Here is an 18,582-nt window from a genome sequence, read left to right as displayed (position 1 = left end):
AAGTCGCTTAAGTTATTCAGCAGTGAGTTATATCATGTAAGTTACCTAATTATAGAATTGTCTCCGAACATATGGAGTTGGACCGAACAGCTCAATCCCAAAGTTAAACTGAAACATTTCTTAGCTAGTTGTGATGGCAGATATTCGCTAGTCTGTGTGTTAATGTTAAATTAACATTACAACATCACAATTCTCCGATAAAGGGACATACTAATCAAATGGTTTTTGCTACAAACAACAACAGTTTCGGAGAAGTCAACTGCAGAAGTCAAAATAAGACATTTAACAGCTGGTGTCACCTTTATTTGGCGGGAAGATGATGGATTACAAGCATGGACCAAAGGTAAATGAAGTAAAGGTAAACGGTTTCTCAGCTGCTAAAAGTGCGACAGCCTGCTCTCAATGCAAATTCATGGTAAAGGCATTTGGATGATCTGTTCTAGCTTTGGTTTCTGTTTCAGGATCATGTTCTCATCAGAGGCCTCTTAGGCCATGCAGAGCATCAGGAAAAGCTTTTGTGGGATCATCTCTGTATGGAAGCTGCGAGCATCTTTGCCTGCAATTATTTGTTTGATACTGTAATCTCGAGATCACAATGTTTTGTGATCTCTAGATAACACAGCTTGTTTTGTGCGATAAGTTAATCTATCTGGTTTTGTCAAGAAATCAGCCTTTTCTCTCTCAAGAACACAACATGTAGTACATGTCATCAAGAGAAAATGAGCTTTGGTTTCTGAACACATCAAAGTGATTATGGTGAGCTCTGTAATGAGTGGTTTCTATGTTAACACTGTTGTCAGGACCTGAGGCATCCATGTGTTCCTCTGTCTGCGGCACTGAGTCTGGTTGATGTTTGCTGTTGAGCACAGACATTTGCATTTATGGGCCTTTGACCAACGCTGCAGCAATTCAGCCAGTAAGCGAGCCCATTGTTTACTGCCATGAGAACATCTACTTTACTAGCCCTAATGAACCCAAATCAATAAACAAATGATCTTGAGAAAACAAGCCCGGTTATCCTGATGCAAAGATATAGATCACCACAACAAAGCATGTAATCTTTACCCCTCTGGTTCTCTTCCCTTCTGTCAGATTTCAAAATTTTGACCAATTTTGAAGACAAATTTTTAAAAAGATAGCATCCACATACAAATGGTTGATGATAATAATAATATATATAATAATGATTATGATTATTATTCATAGCATTATTGTTAATATTTTACTCTTGAAGCTGCCCTATTGGGGTTTTTTCACTTGTGGTGTGCATTTACTGTACCTCACAAGTTTGGTCTTCATTAATACAAAATGGCTGAAAAATAACTTGTTCATACTTGTAGACACCCTGCTGGTGCTCCAGAGGTTTGCATGTGGAAGCAGTATAAATGCATTTGAGCGACAGTCAAAAGTTGATGATTATGACTGCTGACACTCACTGGGACTAACAGATGAGGATCTCAGAATTCAACTTACCTCATTTTGTCTCACTGCTCCATCAAAGGCACACTTTGAGTCACTCTGTAGAACATTAACGTTATTCATGTAAAAACCTTTAACAACCTCATCTAATGTAAGCATGATGACTGGAGAATCAAGTGCAATGACTTACCGCTTTTCAGTGTTATCAAATATGAACTGAAAATGTATCTTTTTCTTTCTTTCAGGATGATTTTGTCAGAGTTAGGAGAAGGGATTTAGAAAAAATAACCACAGAAGTGATGCAGCTCAGGGAGTTCCTGCCCAGAGTTTTGAATGGGAACCTGACTGAAATGCTGCAGCAAGCGCAAAGAGCAGAAACAAGTATGCTACCATTTGTCCATTTTTACCATGATATAACTATTTTATAGGCTTCACAATAAAGTCATTTGGAAAAAAAAGTACACCCCCTTTCAGTTCTGAGCTTTTTGGTGTCAGTTTATAACAAAAAATCACAGATGCAGGACCAGATGTAGTCAGATACAGCTCATGAAATGAATGGGATTAATGTGCAGCAAGTGTGACCACTTCTATAAAAAGCAGAGGATGTGATAGTTAGCTGGTCTGAAGCATTCAGCTGTGTCAACACAATGTGAAGGAGAAACTCCATCAATAAGAAGCTGCCCATTAGTCTGGGAAGGGTTACGACACCGTTTCCAAACAATCTAGCATTTGAGAAAAGAGTATTCACAAGAGTATTGCTCTTAGACTGATAAATGCCAGTCTCTTCGTAAATTGAGAGGATGTGCCATCTGTCACTAATTAATTAAGGGTAAACGGCTGAAAATGCCCATAAAAGGGCAGGCGAGTGAAGGGCTGTCTTCAAACATCCTCTTAAGATGCTTACAGAGCGCTCCAGTGTGGGGTTATTAAATGCACCAGATTAAATGAACCCTCCTGGTGTGTCTGAGAGTCAGTCATCAAAGATTTGTTTCCTCTCTCGGGCACGATCTGTCATTTTTTTTGCAGCAACAGTAACTATGCCATTTTGCCTGGGAAGAACAGTTGGTGAATGAGGTCCAGTGTTATTTGGACACCGAGCAGTGAGAGGACAAAAAGGCTTAAAGTAAAGAAGGGGTGTTATATTCTACCCAAAAATAATCAAACTCAAAGTAACAACAAGAAAATGGGCCCATAAGAGGTCAAATTAACCAAAGTTTACACAAAGTAACTCGTACCAAAACAAGACACTAACTCAAACAAACAGACAAAAGGGACTGTTAAATGGTGGCTGATCAGCCCACAAACACACAAAAGGAGTAGAACACACTAAAGACCTAACTAAAGCTGATAGACAGTTCCCTTCCTCCCCCCACGATGCTGAATTGTGGTATGATCCAATTTCCTGGCTTCAGCATAGAGGCCTGCCCCACCCATTTGCCACCTCTTTGTCAGTCAAGGGTGTGGAGCATCTTCAGCTGAGGTAACTCAGCTCTATGAAAACAAGTTAGGCCACCGATTCAAACATGAAATGCGTGCAAATTAAAATGTGTGCACTTATTTCAGTAAACAGTGTCATGCCCATGTAAATAAACTCATTCCAAACCAAAAGCAATTGCTCTGTAAATCAAATCCTAAATATTAAGAATGTGTCAGTGTCATGTTCTATATAATACTGAATTGCAGTTGTGATGTTTGATGTACATCACCACATTCGTGTGGCTGCAGATGCAGCCATCACAGATACACAAAACCAAAATGGTGGCGTTTGGCCATGGTGCACAACACCAAATTTGGAGAAAACCAAACGCAGCATATTAGCACAATCACCTGTAACCCGGTGAAATGGGCTGGTTATGCTGCTACAGGACCTGAAGGACTCAACCACAGACTCCTTTGTATAACAAAACGTTTGACTTTTTGATCATCTGTCCAGCACTTGTATCTTGGTAGAAATTGTGTTTTGAAACAGAGCAATGATCCTAAACAGCAGAAACAGAATGGCAAAGAAAATAAAGTCAAAGTCCAGAATTCAAGCAGACTGAAATGCAGGGGTGGGATATTAAGAGAGCCATGTATAAACGAATGCCTGCAACCTTCAGTTAACTGAAGCAGTGGGCCAAGAATTCTCCACAGCAATGATTCCTTCGTTCGTTATTTCTTTCTTATTTTATTTTTGTGCTTTTCTGCTGCCCTGCAGTGACGCCCTGTGGTTTTACAAGGATTCATATTAAACTTCTAACCTTTTCATAGTTTAAAAGAAAATGCTTTATAATGTTTATAATTCTATGTTATGAACCTGCATAATATGTTTCAAGATTATATAATGAATCATATAAATTAAAATAAAAGTATGAAATTATTAGTAGTGTTTGTATGTGTTTGCACATACATGTGTGAAGAAGTCCTAAACAAAAGTAAGTTATATAATTAGTTCAGTTACGTCCACCTGTGGGCAATCCAGGAATCAGAATTTGTTGTATATGCACTTGCTGTGAAAGGCCCCAGATTCTGCAACAGCAAAGGGCACAGCCGAACATATGTCACAGTCACCAAATAGTTTTCCATACAGCTCTTGGCCCAACTTGTGAACGTGTAAACTTCTGTTTGTGTGTAGAAAAGGAGCACCTTGTACAGGAACAGGAGCAGTTGCGACAGGAGAGTTTGCATCTTCAATCCCGCCTGGACGCAGTTCAGACTGAATGCCAGAAAGAGAGAGAGGTGAAGAAAAAAACAACTCATTCCTATACACAATATTAGTAGGTAGGTTTTGACATTTTGTTTCAACCAAGAGAGCTGTGTGTCACTGCTCCTTTACAGATATTCAGTTAGCACTGTGACGTATACACAACAGCTGCATGAAAAACACAATTTGACTGACTTTTTTGGCTCTGAAATGACCATTATTTTGCTTTATCCAGACAGCTTATTGTCTTTCTCCACTTGTGTGTTTTTTAGGAGAAGCTGCTGTTACGTGAGCAGCTGTGGCAGAGTGGGACAGAGCTGCAGCAGCAGGCAGACTTCTGCTCAGGTTTAGGATCAGCTGCTTGCAGTTTGCTGTGGAGCTGCTCTGCCAGGGAGGACACTGTCACACTCTGGCTAGCTGATGTGAGTCATTTCTACTTTCCATTAAAGACTGTCAGTGTGTCTACATGTATGTGTCATACTAATTTCCACGACAACCAGGCTAAACTCTGGATTTGTTTCAGCTGTGACATGTGGGGCAACTGTGGCTCAGGTGGTGGATCGGTAATCCTCTAGTTCAGGGGTCATCAACGAGACTTGTCCAAGGGCCAGAAAATTTCTCAGCAGTCACTATGAAGGCCAGATGCTGTCGTAAAATCAAATCAAATTAAAATCATATCCTAAGTAATATATAATTATTTTCCAAATGTAGCCTTTGTCAGTGTTAATGCATTCATATTACCTGTACTGCAGCATGCCACTAGGGGGCGACTGCGACGTTTTCTGTTTAAAATTTGTGAGGTGGTTCAAGCTTTCCATTACTGTCACATGCAGTGTTGTTGTACTGATGCAGAAAACCGCAGCTTTAATGAGAAACGTAACGATAACTAAGTATTCATAGTGCCAACCTTTAGAAATGCTGTACCTGTGTGCCTCATTTGTGACGGAACTGCTGCTGTCGCTAAAGAATGCAATCTGAGGCGTCACCACAACACAAAGCATGCAAGCTTCAACGAATCGTATCCTGAACAGTCAGAGGCCCGTCAGAGAAAAATTGCTGCATTCAATACTCCCATGCAGTGGAGTTATTAACCGAACTTCAACTGAACAAGATAGAGCAACAAGGGCGCCTCTGCAGGCTGCTTAGGTCCAAGCATAACAAGCCCTTTACGGATGCTGAGCTTTTTGAGGAGTGCATGGTGGCTGTTCGAGAGGAATTTGCCACTAACAAATCTATGGACAGGATAATTGTGTCTGTTAAACAGATACCTCTGTCTGCTAAAACTGCTGTTCGCTGTGTCCATGTTCTGGCAGAGGATGTCAAGTACTTCATGAGATAAAAGAAGCCAGATACCTATCCCTGACTATTGATGAGTCCACTGACAATACTGACATTGCCCAAATGTGCTTTTTCATCCTGTTTTGATGGTAAACATATCAAAGAGGAGCTGCTGGCCTTGATTCCACTGGAGGGCATTACCACTGGCGCTGTTATCTATTATAACTTCATCGGGGAAATTCAAGAACACAGCACCTTTTTGTGCGAGAATCTGAAGCCTCTCACACAATGATGTACGCTGGCTCAGTTAGGGTTAGGCAAAGTCCTGGAGCGCTTCATTGCACTCAAGGATCAAGTTGTGGACTTTTTTTTGCAAAAGCAGTCCATCAAAAGCAGCAGCTGATCACCAGCGCACCATGCAAGACAGAGAATACATGCGCAATGTGACATTTTTAGCGAGCACATTTTCTCATCTGAACACACTAAATCTACAACCACAGGGGAAAGAACACACTTAAGACAGCGGGTAACAGCAAGGTCACAGAGAACAATTACATGAAGAAATTCATCACACAGCTGATGGAAAGTTTCTCTGCCAGATTTGATGACTTAGCCATTTCCAGGGATGTCATTGGATTTGTGCGTGACCCGTTCACTATCAGCCCAGGTGGAGAGTTCTCCCCTAATGTGAGGAAGAAGATGCCGCTGGATGAGGCAGCTGTTCAAAATGAAGTGATGACATCCAGGTCTCTGGTGACATGAATGCGGCTCACCGTGCTGCTGAAAGCTTGAGCAACTTTTGGGGTGACTTGTCCCCACGAGTATGACACCCTGAAGACACTGGCCATGTATGTGCTCACCATGTTTCGGATCAACATGCAACTATGAAGCTGCATTCTCAAAAATGGACTATAAAAACGCTCGAGCGGAACCAACTGTCAAAGCAGTCTTTGGAGGGGGGCAAATGTAACTTCTGCCATTAACCAAACATGAGTACTTCTGTCTTATCATTTTCTTGTTTTTACTTTATTTGTTGAATCACAGCCTACTTTTATTTGATGTAAAGAGTAACATTTCTAATACCTGAGGTCTGCTGAAAAAACTCTTTCACTAGTGTAAGACCAGGTTTTGGATGCTTTAATTATTGCCTTACATAAACTATCGGAGGGCTGTGGGTAAAGTATGAGCACGGGGACAGCTTCGGCCACATAACTCGACTCACTTTAATGTCCGACCAAAACACAAACGTGGGACCACACTGACCACCAAAGTCAAATCTCACAGCTTACATATCACTCCGCCAATCATCACTCACATTACCTGTACGTAAAGTGCGACATATTATATAGTTCCAGATGAGACTTAAGCAGCAGAATAAAATATTTATAAATGTAGAAACAATGAGTTAAATTATGTGGACTCAAAATAATGAACAATGCAAAATAAGACAAGCTGCTGAATATGTCCTCACAAAAATAAATCTCCTCTTACACTAGCCACACAATGTTATGAGAACCAAAGGATAGGAGGAAGCCCCCCCCATCACATCTTTTCTCATTGTATAACTTCATGATTTTTCTAACACAGATGAACAATAAAAGAAATGTTAAATGTGAGCAACGAGTTTATCATCATTTTTAATGAAGGAAGGCTGCGGCACAAACTAAGAGAGAGTTTGTTTCATTAGATTCTTTCAAAGAAAAAAATACATATGGAAACATACTTTTCTTCTTCAAACTATTTCTTAATTCTGTGATATTCTGGAAATGATAGAAAGCTCCGGTGGGCCGGATGTGGCCGTTGTGACGGTCACATAGTTACATCCTCAGCCCCTCAATGTGACTAGCTGACCTTTGACAAAACAGTGAAGCCCATATTACCCACATATGTGGCAGATTTTATGCCTGAGAAGTGACTGGTGGAGTTTAGAGTCTGTAAATGTTTGCTTTGTCTCTCTTTCTGTGTGTGTCTATGTGCTGATTATGCAGGGGAAGCTGCAGTCCTTCCTGACTGTTGCTGCTCAGACACTGGAGAGCTTTGTCAAGTCTCTGAATGATGAGATGAAAATTCAAACTGAGGACCACAACTCCCATGAACACCAGTTTGTGTTGGCTCTGGTTGGGACTTTTACAAGTGAGTTCACTGCATCCGCTGGTTGCACATTGATGTATTCACGCACACTACTTGTTTTCCACATGTTTCTATGTGCCTCTCATAGTTCTCCCCCTTCTTCTAACATTACCTTGGATACTTTTTCATTGGGCACATTTTCTCTTCAGGTTCATACACCACTAGGACTTTAGTTGCTGCCTAGACATATTTCGGAGAAATGTCTCTTTTCTACAACTGATTCTTGTGTGGAATCGGCTAAAAGAGGGTCATTTCTTGAGCTGATGGAAAACCAGAGCAGAAAACTGCAATCATGACATTGTGACCATGTCTTAAGTTTAAATGAGATGATACCTGAAAGTCACTGATGTTAGATGGAAATTACTTGACTTCTCCCTATTTTCTACCAATCAGACATAGCAGCAGTAACTTGTGGGCGGGACTTCCTGTCTAGTTCAGGCCAGGTCTTGCTGGACACTTTGATAAAACTTCTGGAAGTGATGAAGCCTGGCATCTTCCCCAAACTGAAAGTGTATGTGGCACTGTGTCAAAACACCTTATGCAGACTCCTGGTAGCTTTGATGATGTTTTCCATCTCATAAGTTGTAGTTTGCTCTATCAATTTATTTTAGTATGGAAGCTGACTGAAATAGAGAAATTTAGAAGATTATATAAAGTTGCACTTTACACTCTGAACATAAATTCATAATAGATAAATACATTATTCACCTACATTGCTAAAATTTTCTTGTTGAGTGTCATTGACAAGATCAGTTAATACCTTTGAGGTAAAATGTGTGGGTTTCCAAGGCCAGATTTTTTTTTTTGTTGTGGTTAGTTAGGTTGTTGTGTGGTAGGGATTCAGTATAGTTACTTTGCTTAAAAGATGCTCTGCTAAAGATTTGTTTCTTTATGTATGGAAAGTAGGAATAAAGACAGTAACCATTAAGTGTTGGTGTTCATCTAGCATGTAGAAGTTGTTTGACCTTGCTGAAAATATCTTGGTGAAAGTGCTGTATTCTTGCTGTATTGCCTAAACAATATTTGTCTTCTGCTGCAGGTTAATGCTGATGGCCCTATATAATGTGAGTATCAGTGTTAAAGGACTGAAGTACATTACTGAGAACAAAGGATTTATGGCTATCATCTGGACCCTTCTGGATGGTAAGCTGACTTTTGAAAACACAACAGTCTCAGTCAGAGCAGCTAAGTGTCAGAAACCGGCAGGACACAGATGCAGGGTTTTCACAATAAGTCAGTTTATTAATATAAACCACTTATGAGTCTCCAGGACAGAGAAATCAAGAGGCTGTGAAATACTAACACACTAACCTTGATAACTAGAATGAGGCTAGTGTGACTATAAAACTTTATCAAAACAAAACTCACTCCACTCCAGGAGGAAAACTGAAAGAGCTATAAAAGATGACAAAATAACTAAAAATAACGCTCTCTTCTAAAGAGGCGGTACAAAATCAAAGGACGCTCTCCCGGTAAACGGAGGCACAAAGAAATATACCAAACTCAAAATCACTCCACTAACGGTGGCACTATGAAAAACTACACAAGACACTATGAACTCTTCTTTAACGGAGGCACTATGAAAACTTTACAAGACACAATAATCTCTCCTTTAACGGAGGTGCTATGAAACTGTAGCAAACAAAAGATCACTCCTTACGGAGGAAACCAAACAGGCTGTGAAACTTGACGAGGCTAAACTATGGCTATGGTTCAAAAGCTTACAAACAAAAACCACTCTGTTGGAGGGAACGCTTTCTCGCTTGGTCATGGAATACAAGGCTGTGGATACAAGGTAAGGCTAGGATGAAGAACTCTCACAGGGATTGTTACAACACACTGGCACGGGACAGAGGGAGACGCAGACTATATATACACATGAGGGAAAAAGGGCAACAGCTGGAAACACTCTTGGATCAGGGAGGACAATCAGACAGGCGACACATGAGGAAGGACAAGTGACCCGGAAACGAGAGGGAAGGTTAATCTTTCTAAATAAAACAGGAAATGACGAGACAAGACAAGGTGCAAAACAAAAGACCTCACCGGGTCACGACACTAAGCCCAGCAAATGCCAGCACATCTGAATAATAATGGTGTGTTCCATTTTAAATTTCTAACCCAGTTCCTCAGAATTCAGATTTCCATCTTAGTGAAACCACGTCCTACGCCAAAATCTGACTTGGACATGCTCCCAATGAAAAGTGAAGAAAGCTCTTGTTATTTACTGTAATATGATACACTTAATTTCTATTCCAGTATATGTGTTTCTTATCAAATAAGTGGTTCACATTAGGCATCCAGCCTCTATCTGTGAACATATTGCTTTGGTTTTTGTGTGCTCAAAAAAGCCTGTAATGTGTTGTTTTCAGTTTGCATTGCTAACAATAGATAACATGGTCAGTACAAAACTCAACTAGTTTTCCAGTCAGCTGAACTTGTGACGTCATTGCCAGTTCCAAAGTCAGACTTCAAGTTAACTGGAATTCATCATTAAAGCCATTTAAGAACAAAACAGTAGCCTCTATTTTTTTCTGTACATAAACTCCTGATTGGCAGTGGCTATTTTCCCACGTCTTGAGTTGGCTCTGTTCGGTTCAGTTATGTTATATATCCACGCAACATGTTTGGACACAAGACATCATGTCTCTTCTTAGCTTAGGGCACTTAATGTGCATACTACTATGCAGTGTTGCAACATACGATTGACAGGTGCAGTCCTTCTGTAAAACTAGCAGCCAGTACATGCTTCACCTGACTGGACATCTAAACAATACAGGAGAGAAGACATATTCATCTCTCTTGACAGACTAACTCTAATACCAACCAATGGAAAAGTGTAACTCAGCATTTAGCCAGTTTATGTCAAGTGGTTATCCAGATGACTTTTTTTGCATTTCTGTGCATGGGTCCCCAGCTACACATTTGCCAAGGTTGAAGTAGATCAAAATGAGCAGGTGATGAGGAAAGCAAAGAAAATATTAAATTAATCTATCATTGATTAGTAAATTCATATATATTTTTTCAGATCCAGTAAGAAATTTAAAAAAAAAATCTTTATCCAAGTGTTTGATGTGTTTATCTGTCAGATGGACACTGGGAGGTGTGTCTCCACTGTCTGCGTCTCCTGCAGTCAGTGTTATTGGAAGACGATGTGCTTCTTCTGCTGGGCTCCTCCTTGCTGGATCCAGACCTCCAGGCTCGTGTAAGCCAGCTCACGTCCAGTGTGCAGCCCAGGCTTAGAGTGACTGCTCAGCAGACCCTGGAGGACCTGCAGGCCCTCAAACAGGTACCAAAGTCAAAATACAGTAAACTCTTGTAGATCATACTTTGCAAAAGTCAAAGCAAATAAATGAATATAAAAACAAGTGTTTAAATATGTGCTTGACTAAGATCTACATGCTGGAATGCTGTGATGCAAGATTGGGCTTTACCTTTTGGGCTTTGGTGCAGTGACATGCTTCTGTTAGCTTTAATTTCCACTCAACTTTGCAGCTGCTTTCATCATTTTTCTATCATCATTTACACTTTAACAATACAAATGTCTTTGTTTATTGAATGGATGTTGGTTGTCTTGGCTAATAAAATCAATCAGCAACATTGTTTAGGGTGTTGGACACGAGATTGTGCCTCTTCCTAGCTTAGGGCACTGAATGGACATACCACTATGCATGGTTTGATATATACCGTATTTTGCGCACTATAAGGCTCACCTGATTATAAAGTGCACCCTCCATTATGGGGTCCATTTCTGTACTTAACCCATACATAAGGAGCATTTCATGTGGGAGATCTGGGTTCAAATCCCCTGCATGAAAGGTACTACCTTACCCTATCTGCCTATCTGTAAGTTGCTTTGGATAAAAGCGTCTGCTAAATGCATAAACATAACATAAACATTATAAGGCGTACGTATTACCTAATGTTCTCTGATGGTTTATCGCTGCCAGCACACGTAGTGCATGTGTTACGTCCCTCTGTCAGCGGGAAATGGTCCGACGGTCAAGGATAACATCGTCTGTGGTTTTTTCACTTATAAACTTATAAACTGCACATTGGTCTGCATCACCCATCTCAGACTGAAGAACAGGCTCTCACTGGGACATGGGCAAAAGCATTAATGATGACGCGATTCAATCGCTAAATATGAGCTCGATACAATCTTTGCCACATTCAGAGTGAATGGCTGGGATCCGCCTGACCCTGGATTCACACCGAAGTGGCCAGCTGCTATTCTTTCCCAATGTACGAGAGCGAAGAGACGGGCAAAAGTGAACGTGGCGGGGAGCGGGTGAGCGGCGCGAAGGGAGAGCTGAGTGATGCGGAGGGGGCTTAATGCCCCGATGAATGCTCGGTGCTCCCCGCGGTAAATTCATTTTGGAATCCGGTGCACACATAAAGCGCACCGGATTATATGGCGCACGGACGTTTTTTGTGAAAATTTAAGGCTTTTACGTGCGCTTTATGGTGCAGAAATTACGGTATGTTAATGGAAAAGAACCTGCAGGATAGCAGCATATGACAGAATAGAATTGTATGTACTCCTCACTAAAGATTACAGAATCTATGAATATTATCAGTATGTGAGCCTGAAGGTTTTGTGTCACCACAGCTGGCTTTCAAACTAGTCATGATGTCATAAAATCCTGCATGCAAATGTAGGTGTCTGAAGTCAGATTTAATATGGATCCCTGACTCTCACCATAATTTCTCAGAGGGGGGCCTCCCCGAGGGATTAAGAAAGTTCTATTTATCTATCTATCTAAACACCCCCTTACAGCACAATAACATGAAAACACACTGCACATGCACAAATAACTTTAGCTGCCAACTGTGACACATATCTTTACAGGGCCAGTGATGTAAACAGAGCAGTGGGTGCCGCCTCTTCAGTCCAGCCAATCCACCTTTGATAACAGTTCTTTATGTCATGTTCCTGTGTTTGAGCTCCATGTACAAAGTGATGAGAAAATGTAGTAATGAAAAATGTATCAAAGTTGATACTTGAAAGAATAAAGAAGATCCCTTTATGTTTAAACAATTTTACACGCACTGTTCACTGCTGAAGTGTTTGGCACCTAATATGAGCAGGATATAAGCCCTATCTTCCTGTTTGGTTAGAAAGATTCTTTGTCAGTGTTTTGATATGCATTTAATCTATCTGAAATCTATTATCATTCTCTGTTATGAATAAGCTGCACATCTTTGGTTATATATATCCTAAAGCAACAAATCTTCACCAAATTTCATATCATAACTGACAGCCCTAATCCAGAGCCCCAAACTTCTGCCATTTAGTGGCATTGTGCATCCATTTTTTTATTTGATTACTGATTCAACTTGCAAATATACCCCTTTTTGGTAATTCATTTTCTAATTGTTATTAAATATCTTGTGAAACACTGAGAAGAAATGAAGATCAGTGTTTGTGTGTGCGCACGTCACTGTCATTGTTATGGCTGTATCATGCAGCTGGTATGTGAAAGTGTCATCTTACATTTATATGCCTTCAAAGCTTCCCAAACTGTCCCATCTCTCAGTTGAACCAATATTAAGGTTTTTAAAAAACCAAAATAGACTTTAGGTATGCCAGTGAGCAGTTATAAGGTCACTACAATGGTATAAAAATCTTATAATTGATAAAACAGATTTAATTGTTGTAGAATTAAGTTTGAGTTCTACTGCTATTTTCTGTTAATACAATAGGTTTGTAGGATTAAAGCAGACAGCACCAAGTAAGAGAAAATATAAACCTCAACACCCCAAACAAACATCATCTTGGGCAGGAAAGCATTCCGACACCAAGTGGAGGATATTCACTGTTAAGACCAGGTGAAAAGAAATTGCACATTAGTTGGAAAAAAAACTTGTTACTTGTTCATCTTGTTACTTGATGAGGAGTTTTGAGGTGTGTTAGTTTTTATATAAAAAATGTTTGATAGCTGATCTTTGTTCTTCTGAATTTTTTACTCCCCCAAAAATCAATATTGGTCTTGTAATTTACACGTTGAAATGAAATCTGTTGATTTTTTAAAATAAATCAATTTCAACAGAGGAGTTGCGTTTTTGTAAACCTTTATTATGTTTTTTTTTTAAGTATGGAGTTCTCATGATCGGGTGTACACTGAACATAGCTTACACTCTAATACATGATATATGTAAGACAAAAGAGGAGAGGGTTCAAAGTAAGTATAGCAAAAGCAACCAGGGCCTCAGAGAACTTCACTGATGGAATATCTGGGACTAGACATATAAGACATTTACCTTCAAGCTTAACCCCAACCAAATGCACTCTCTGAGGGCTTGCTCTGAATGGTAACAACAATCAGCAGAATGAAGTATCTAGTCAGGTGAATGTCTTGTCCTTCACAGATTTTTTTCCTTAGAATCTAATGGTACCCTCACTTAACTAGACTCATTGGCTGATTTATACTCAAAACAATGATACTAATACTTCTGTATGAGTGTACTAAAAACTATAGAAAGTATAGTGAGGAGGACACAGATATCCTCTCAGGGAAATAGAGAAGAAGAATTCTGTGGTTGTACATCCCAGAAGATGTAGGTTGTTTGGGGACTGAGCCTCTTGAGTACCCCTTTTCACCCACCACCACTCAGCCTCTAAGAGGATGCAGCGGCATTAGGCTTGTCGTCATAGGTGACAGGGATGCTGCGCTCACTGCGACCTGATTCATTCCCCCCAGTGACTTTTGGCCCAGTCAGAGTCAGCAGACCATCAGCTGACAGAGTGCAGGTGATTGCTGATTGGTCAACACTGGGGAGGAGGCGGTAGCGGCGATGAAACTCACGAGAGATGTAGCCATGATCATCCTGAAAGAAGAACAAATTGTTGTTGCAATAATAGCCAGGGTCAGATTGGACCAAACACCAATAACTCCAAGGTGGAAAAGTTGTTATATGTACAGCCACAAATTAGTTTAGCAGTGATGTTGTTTCTGTTGTAGCACCAATACTAAACCGAAATTAAACTTACAAACAAGGTCATTTTTGAGGTTTTGAAATAGTTTCACAGCTGAACTTAAGTAAAATAAAAATTTCTGAATGTGATGACATAATCAGGATCCTACAACAAGCCATCAAGCAAATTTCAGTTGAAACTGAAGTATCTTGTCAGATGATACTGGAGGATAGAGGACCTTCTAAAGCAAGAGTGATGAGATGTAGTTCATTTTTCTAAGCGAGAATGTGAGAATACAATAATTTGACTACAAAACACATGTAGGTTTGTATATATAAGCTGGTAGAAATATCATTACCTGGTAAATCATTCTTTCCTTCTTTAAATGTTGTACTATTAATGGACGCAGGATAGATTATGCTGCTTATTTTCCATTTTTCAAAGAATTTGAGAGAAAACCTCAGTGTACTGAGGATAGTTGGGCTGAACAAAATATAAGAAAGCCCTTCGTAAAGCTACAACTGCTTATTATTCATCATTGATAGAAGAGAATAAGAATAATCCCAGGTTTCTTTTCAGCACTGTAGCCTGGCTGACAAAGAGTCCGAGCTCTGTTGAGCCATGTATTCCTTTAACTCTCAGCAGTGATGATTTCATGAGATTCTTCATCAATAAAATTGTTTCTATCAGAGAGAAGATTAATGGAATCCTTCCCACTATTATCACTGATGTATCATCAAGTAGAGCAGCTTTAGAAGTATCTTTCGAACCTGAATTGTATTTAGACAGCTTCTGTCCAGTTGATCTTTCTGAGCTAACAACAGCAATAGTCTCTTCTAAACCATCAACTTGTATGTTAGACCCAATCCCAACCAGACTGTTCAAGGAGGTTTTCCCCTTAATTGACACTTCCATATTGGATTTGATCAATCTGCCTTTGTTGACAGGATATGTACCTCAGACTTTTAAAGTTGCTGTAATTCAACCTTCACTTAAAAAATCTACTCTTGATTCAGAAGTGTTTGCTAATTATCGAGCAATCTCCCTTTTTTGTCTAAAGTTCTTGAAAAAATAGTTGCAGTTCAACTTTGTGATCATTTACACAGAAATAATCTGTTTGAAGAGTTTCAGTCAGGATTCAGAATGTATCATAGCTCAGAAACAGCACTAGGCACTAGGCTGGTTTAAGTAATATTTATCTGATAGAATCCAGTTTGCTCTTGTAAATGAAGAATCTTCCTCACATACCAGAGTAAGTCATGGAGTTCCTCAGGGTTCTGTGCCTGGACCGATTCTTTTTACTTTACACATGCTTCCATTAGGTAACATTATTAGACAGCATGGCATACATTTCCATTGTTATGCTGATGATACTCAGCTGTACTTATCTATGAAATCAGATGAAACCAATAGGTTGGTCAGACTACAAGCATGTCTTAAAGACATATAGACCTGGATGACTCAGAATTGTCTGCTTTTAAATTCAGACAAAACTGAAGTTGTTCTATTTGGACCTGAGCGCTTCAGGGAGAAATTGTCTAGTTATATAATTACTCTAGATGGTATTTCCTTGGCTTCTAGTTCAACAGTGAGTTGGAGTTATTTTTGACCAGAATTTATCATTTGACTCGCATATAAAACTGGTTTCTAGGACTGCCTTCTTTCACCTTCGTAATATTGCTAAAATCAGGAACATCCTGTCTCAGGGTGATGCAGAGAAACTAGTTCATGCATTTGTTACTTCAGGATTGGACTACTGTAATTCCTTATTATTGGGCTGTCCCACATATTCTCTGAAAAGCCTCCAGCTGATCCAAAATGCTGCAGCCAGAGTTCTGATGAGAACTAACAGAACTCCAGTTTTAGCTTCTCTTCATTGGCTCCCTGTTAAATTCAGAATAGAATTTAAGATTCTTCTCCTCACATATAAAGCTCTTAATGACCGAGCTCCATCATATCTTAAAGATATCATTGTAAGATATTTTCCTAACAGAGCACTTCACTCCCAAACTGCAGGTTTACTTGTTGTTTCCAGAGTTTCTAAAAGTAGAATGGGAGGTAGAGCCTTCAGTTATCAGGCCCCTCTCTTGTGGAATAAGCTGCCAGTTTGGCTTCAGAAAGCAGACACCCTTTCCACTTTTAAGATTAGGCTTAAAACTTTCCTTTTTGATAAAGCTTATAGTTAGGGATGGCTCAGGTAATCATGAAACATCCCATAGTTAAGCTGCTATAGGCTTAGACTGCTGGGGGACCTCATCTGTCACACCTTTCCTCACTTTGCTCTCTTTTTCCCCCTGTTTAATTTCACAATTGATTTTATGTACATGTGATATTATTGTGGTTATTAACTTGTGTTTCCCTGTTCCAGCAGGTATCCTTTGAATGGTGTTATGGTGTTTTTCCCCCCTCTTTTCCCTCTTTTCTGTCTTCTCAAACCCCAACTGATCGAGGCGGATGGCCACCCTTCCTGAGTCTGGTTCTGCCAGAGGTTTCTTCCTGTTAAAAGGGAGTTGTTCCTTTCCCACAGTCAGATTGGACTGAAGTTTTGGTGCAATCTGTTGGTTTCCTTAGGTAGGATATTGTTTTTGAATTGGCTCTTTATGCATGAATTGGATTATTTTGAAATTAATTAATTGGATTTCAATGGATTATGATTACAATGAAATTAATTCCAATTGGCTTGAATTGGACTATATTATTTAAGTGCCTTGAGATTACATTTGTTGTCATTTGGCGCTATATAAATAAAACTGAATTGAATTGAACAAGAAGATATTGTATGGTGCATCACAGCCAGCATTAATATAAAAAACAAAACATTTTGTGACAGGGTTGTTGCACTCTGTAAAGAAGAGGAGCAAGACCTGTCTTCTCACTCCAGCTTTGTAAGCCCGCTGCCTGCAATTGTTTTTGGTTTTTGATCTGGTAACTAAGTATGCAACTTCTGATCTTGAAATTAACATTCCAACATCAAATGTTATTGACACACAGTCGAACAAAAACATCCACATTTAGTGCCTCTTATTGATCATAGAAACAGTGTGTCAACAGTCAGGACCACAGAAAACCTTTCAGTAAAATCTACAATACCTGTCACACTTACACCATTCTATACTGTATGCATGGTGTGTGCGTGCATGAAAAAGAAAAGGAACACTACCTGTCTTTCTCCATGCTTGCCCTGGATCTCCAAGTAATCATCAGTCACCTTCACACTAAGCTCATCTGGAGAGAAGTGCTTGACATCCAGGTAGACAGTGAATTTATCCCTGTCAGACCTCACCTGAGGGACACACATGCATGTAAAGGTTCCACTGTATCGTACACTACATCTTCAGGTATAACTAATCCAGTTAATGTTCAGTCATTTAATCACTTCAAATTGAGTGGAAATCAATTGCAAGTTATGTTAACTCTGACTAGAACACTGATCTTTTACAAGCCTTAATGCAAAATGCTAAAAAAAATTTGCTTTATAAAAATTGTTTCAGAATCGCACTGCTGGTACCTCAGACATGCCAGAGTTGGAGGAATCCAAAAAGCTTCGGAACAGCGATTGTCTGTAATAGGGGCTGATGGTGGAAGCAGTGTAGGGGAAGAGGTCATAGTCAAACATTCCCTCTCCAAAAAACTGGTCAAAGAGTCTGGCTGGGTAGACGGAGCCCAGGGCACGTCTGAACCAGGGGTGTTGGATGGCAATATCCATAGTGAACAGAGACAGTTGGGTCTAGTTTTTGGTCTTGCTTAAGTTGGCAGATGAACCTGCTCAGCTCTGAGTCCAGAAGATCAGGAAATGGAGACAAAGCAAAAATTGGAGAAAAGAGTGATGATGGAAAAAAAAGTATTGAGAGATGAATGTTTCCAGAGTGCTTTGGCCCCTGCTTTACAACAGCCTCCTCTTTATATACTTGAGAGCTAGAAAGAGTGGCTTTAACCACGATCCCCCTGGAATGACATTATCTCATGGTGGGTTGGGCCCTGTCAGCAGAATCAGGGATGACAGGGGGGAGCACCACAACGGCTAGACCCTGGTGTGACCCAGTGCCATCCACACACACACACCAGACACCCAGGTCTGCCAAAACAAACCCTGCAGGACAGAGAGGAGGGAGGAAAGGGGCATGACAGGGACAAAGAAGCTGGGAAACTAACT

The 18,582-nt window shown here is 40.0% G+C and overlaps 2 protein-coding genes across 2 annotated transcripts; one reads left to right on the top strand and one right to left on the bottom strand.

The window, feature by feature from the left end:
• Nucleotides 1-250: 250 nt before the first annotated feature.
• hsf2bp (heat shock transcription factor 2 binding protein) lies at nucleotides 251-12,485 on the top strand. Its single transcript, XM_072379588.1, has 9 exons — nucleotides 251-343; nucleotides 1,665-1,800; nucleotides 4,034-4,137; nucleotides 4,375-4,524; nucleotides 7,369-7,513; nucleotides 7,904-8,021; nucleotides 8,550-8,653; nucleotides 10,600-10,799; nucleotides 12,363-12,485. The coding sequence occupies exons 1-9, from the start codon at nucleotides 317-319 to the stop codon at nucleotides 12,369-12,371; spliced, it is 993 nt and encodes a 330-aa protein (XP_072235689.1). The 5' UTR covers nucleotides 251-316; the 3' UTR covers nucleotides 12,372-12,485.
• Nucleotides 12,486-14,131: 1,646 nt separating this feature from the next.
• Nucleotides 14,132-18,135, bottom strand: cryaa (crystallin, alpha A). Its single transcript, XM_072379586.1, has 3 exons — nucleotides 17,938-18,135; nucleotides 17,590-17,712; nucleotides 14,132-14,341 (listed from the first exon to the last, which is right to left on the bottom strand). Exons 1-3 carry the CDS (start codon nucleotides 18,133-18,135, stop codon nucleotides 14,132-14,134), a joined length of 531 nt encoding a protein of 176 aa, XP_072235687.1.
• Between the last annotated feature and the right edge of the window lie 447 nt (nucleotides 18,136-18,582).

This window comes from Leuresthes tenuis, unplaced genomic scaffold (assembly GCF_036924035.1).
Source record: "Leuresthes tenuis unplaced genomic scaffold, fLeuTen1.0.hap1 SCAF_1, whole genome shotgun sequence".
Taxonomy (NCBI): domain Eukaryota; kingdom Metazoa; phylum Chordata; class Actinopteri; order Atheriniformes; family Atherinopsidae; genus Leuresthes; species Leuresthes tenuis.
The sequence above is the reverse complement of the archived record's forward strand: the minus strand, read 5'-3'. Positions and strand labels throughout refer to the sequence as shown.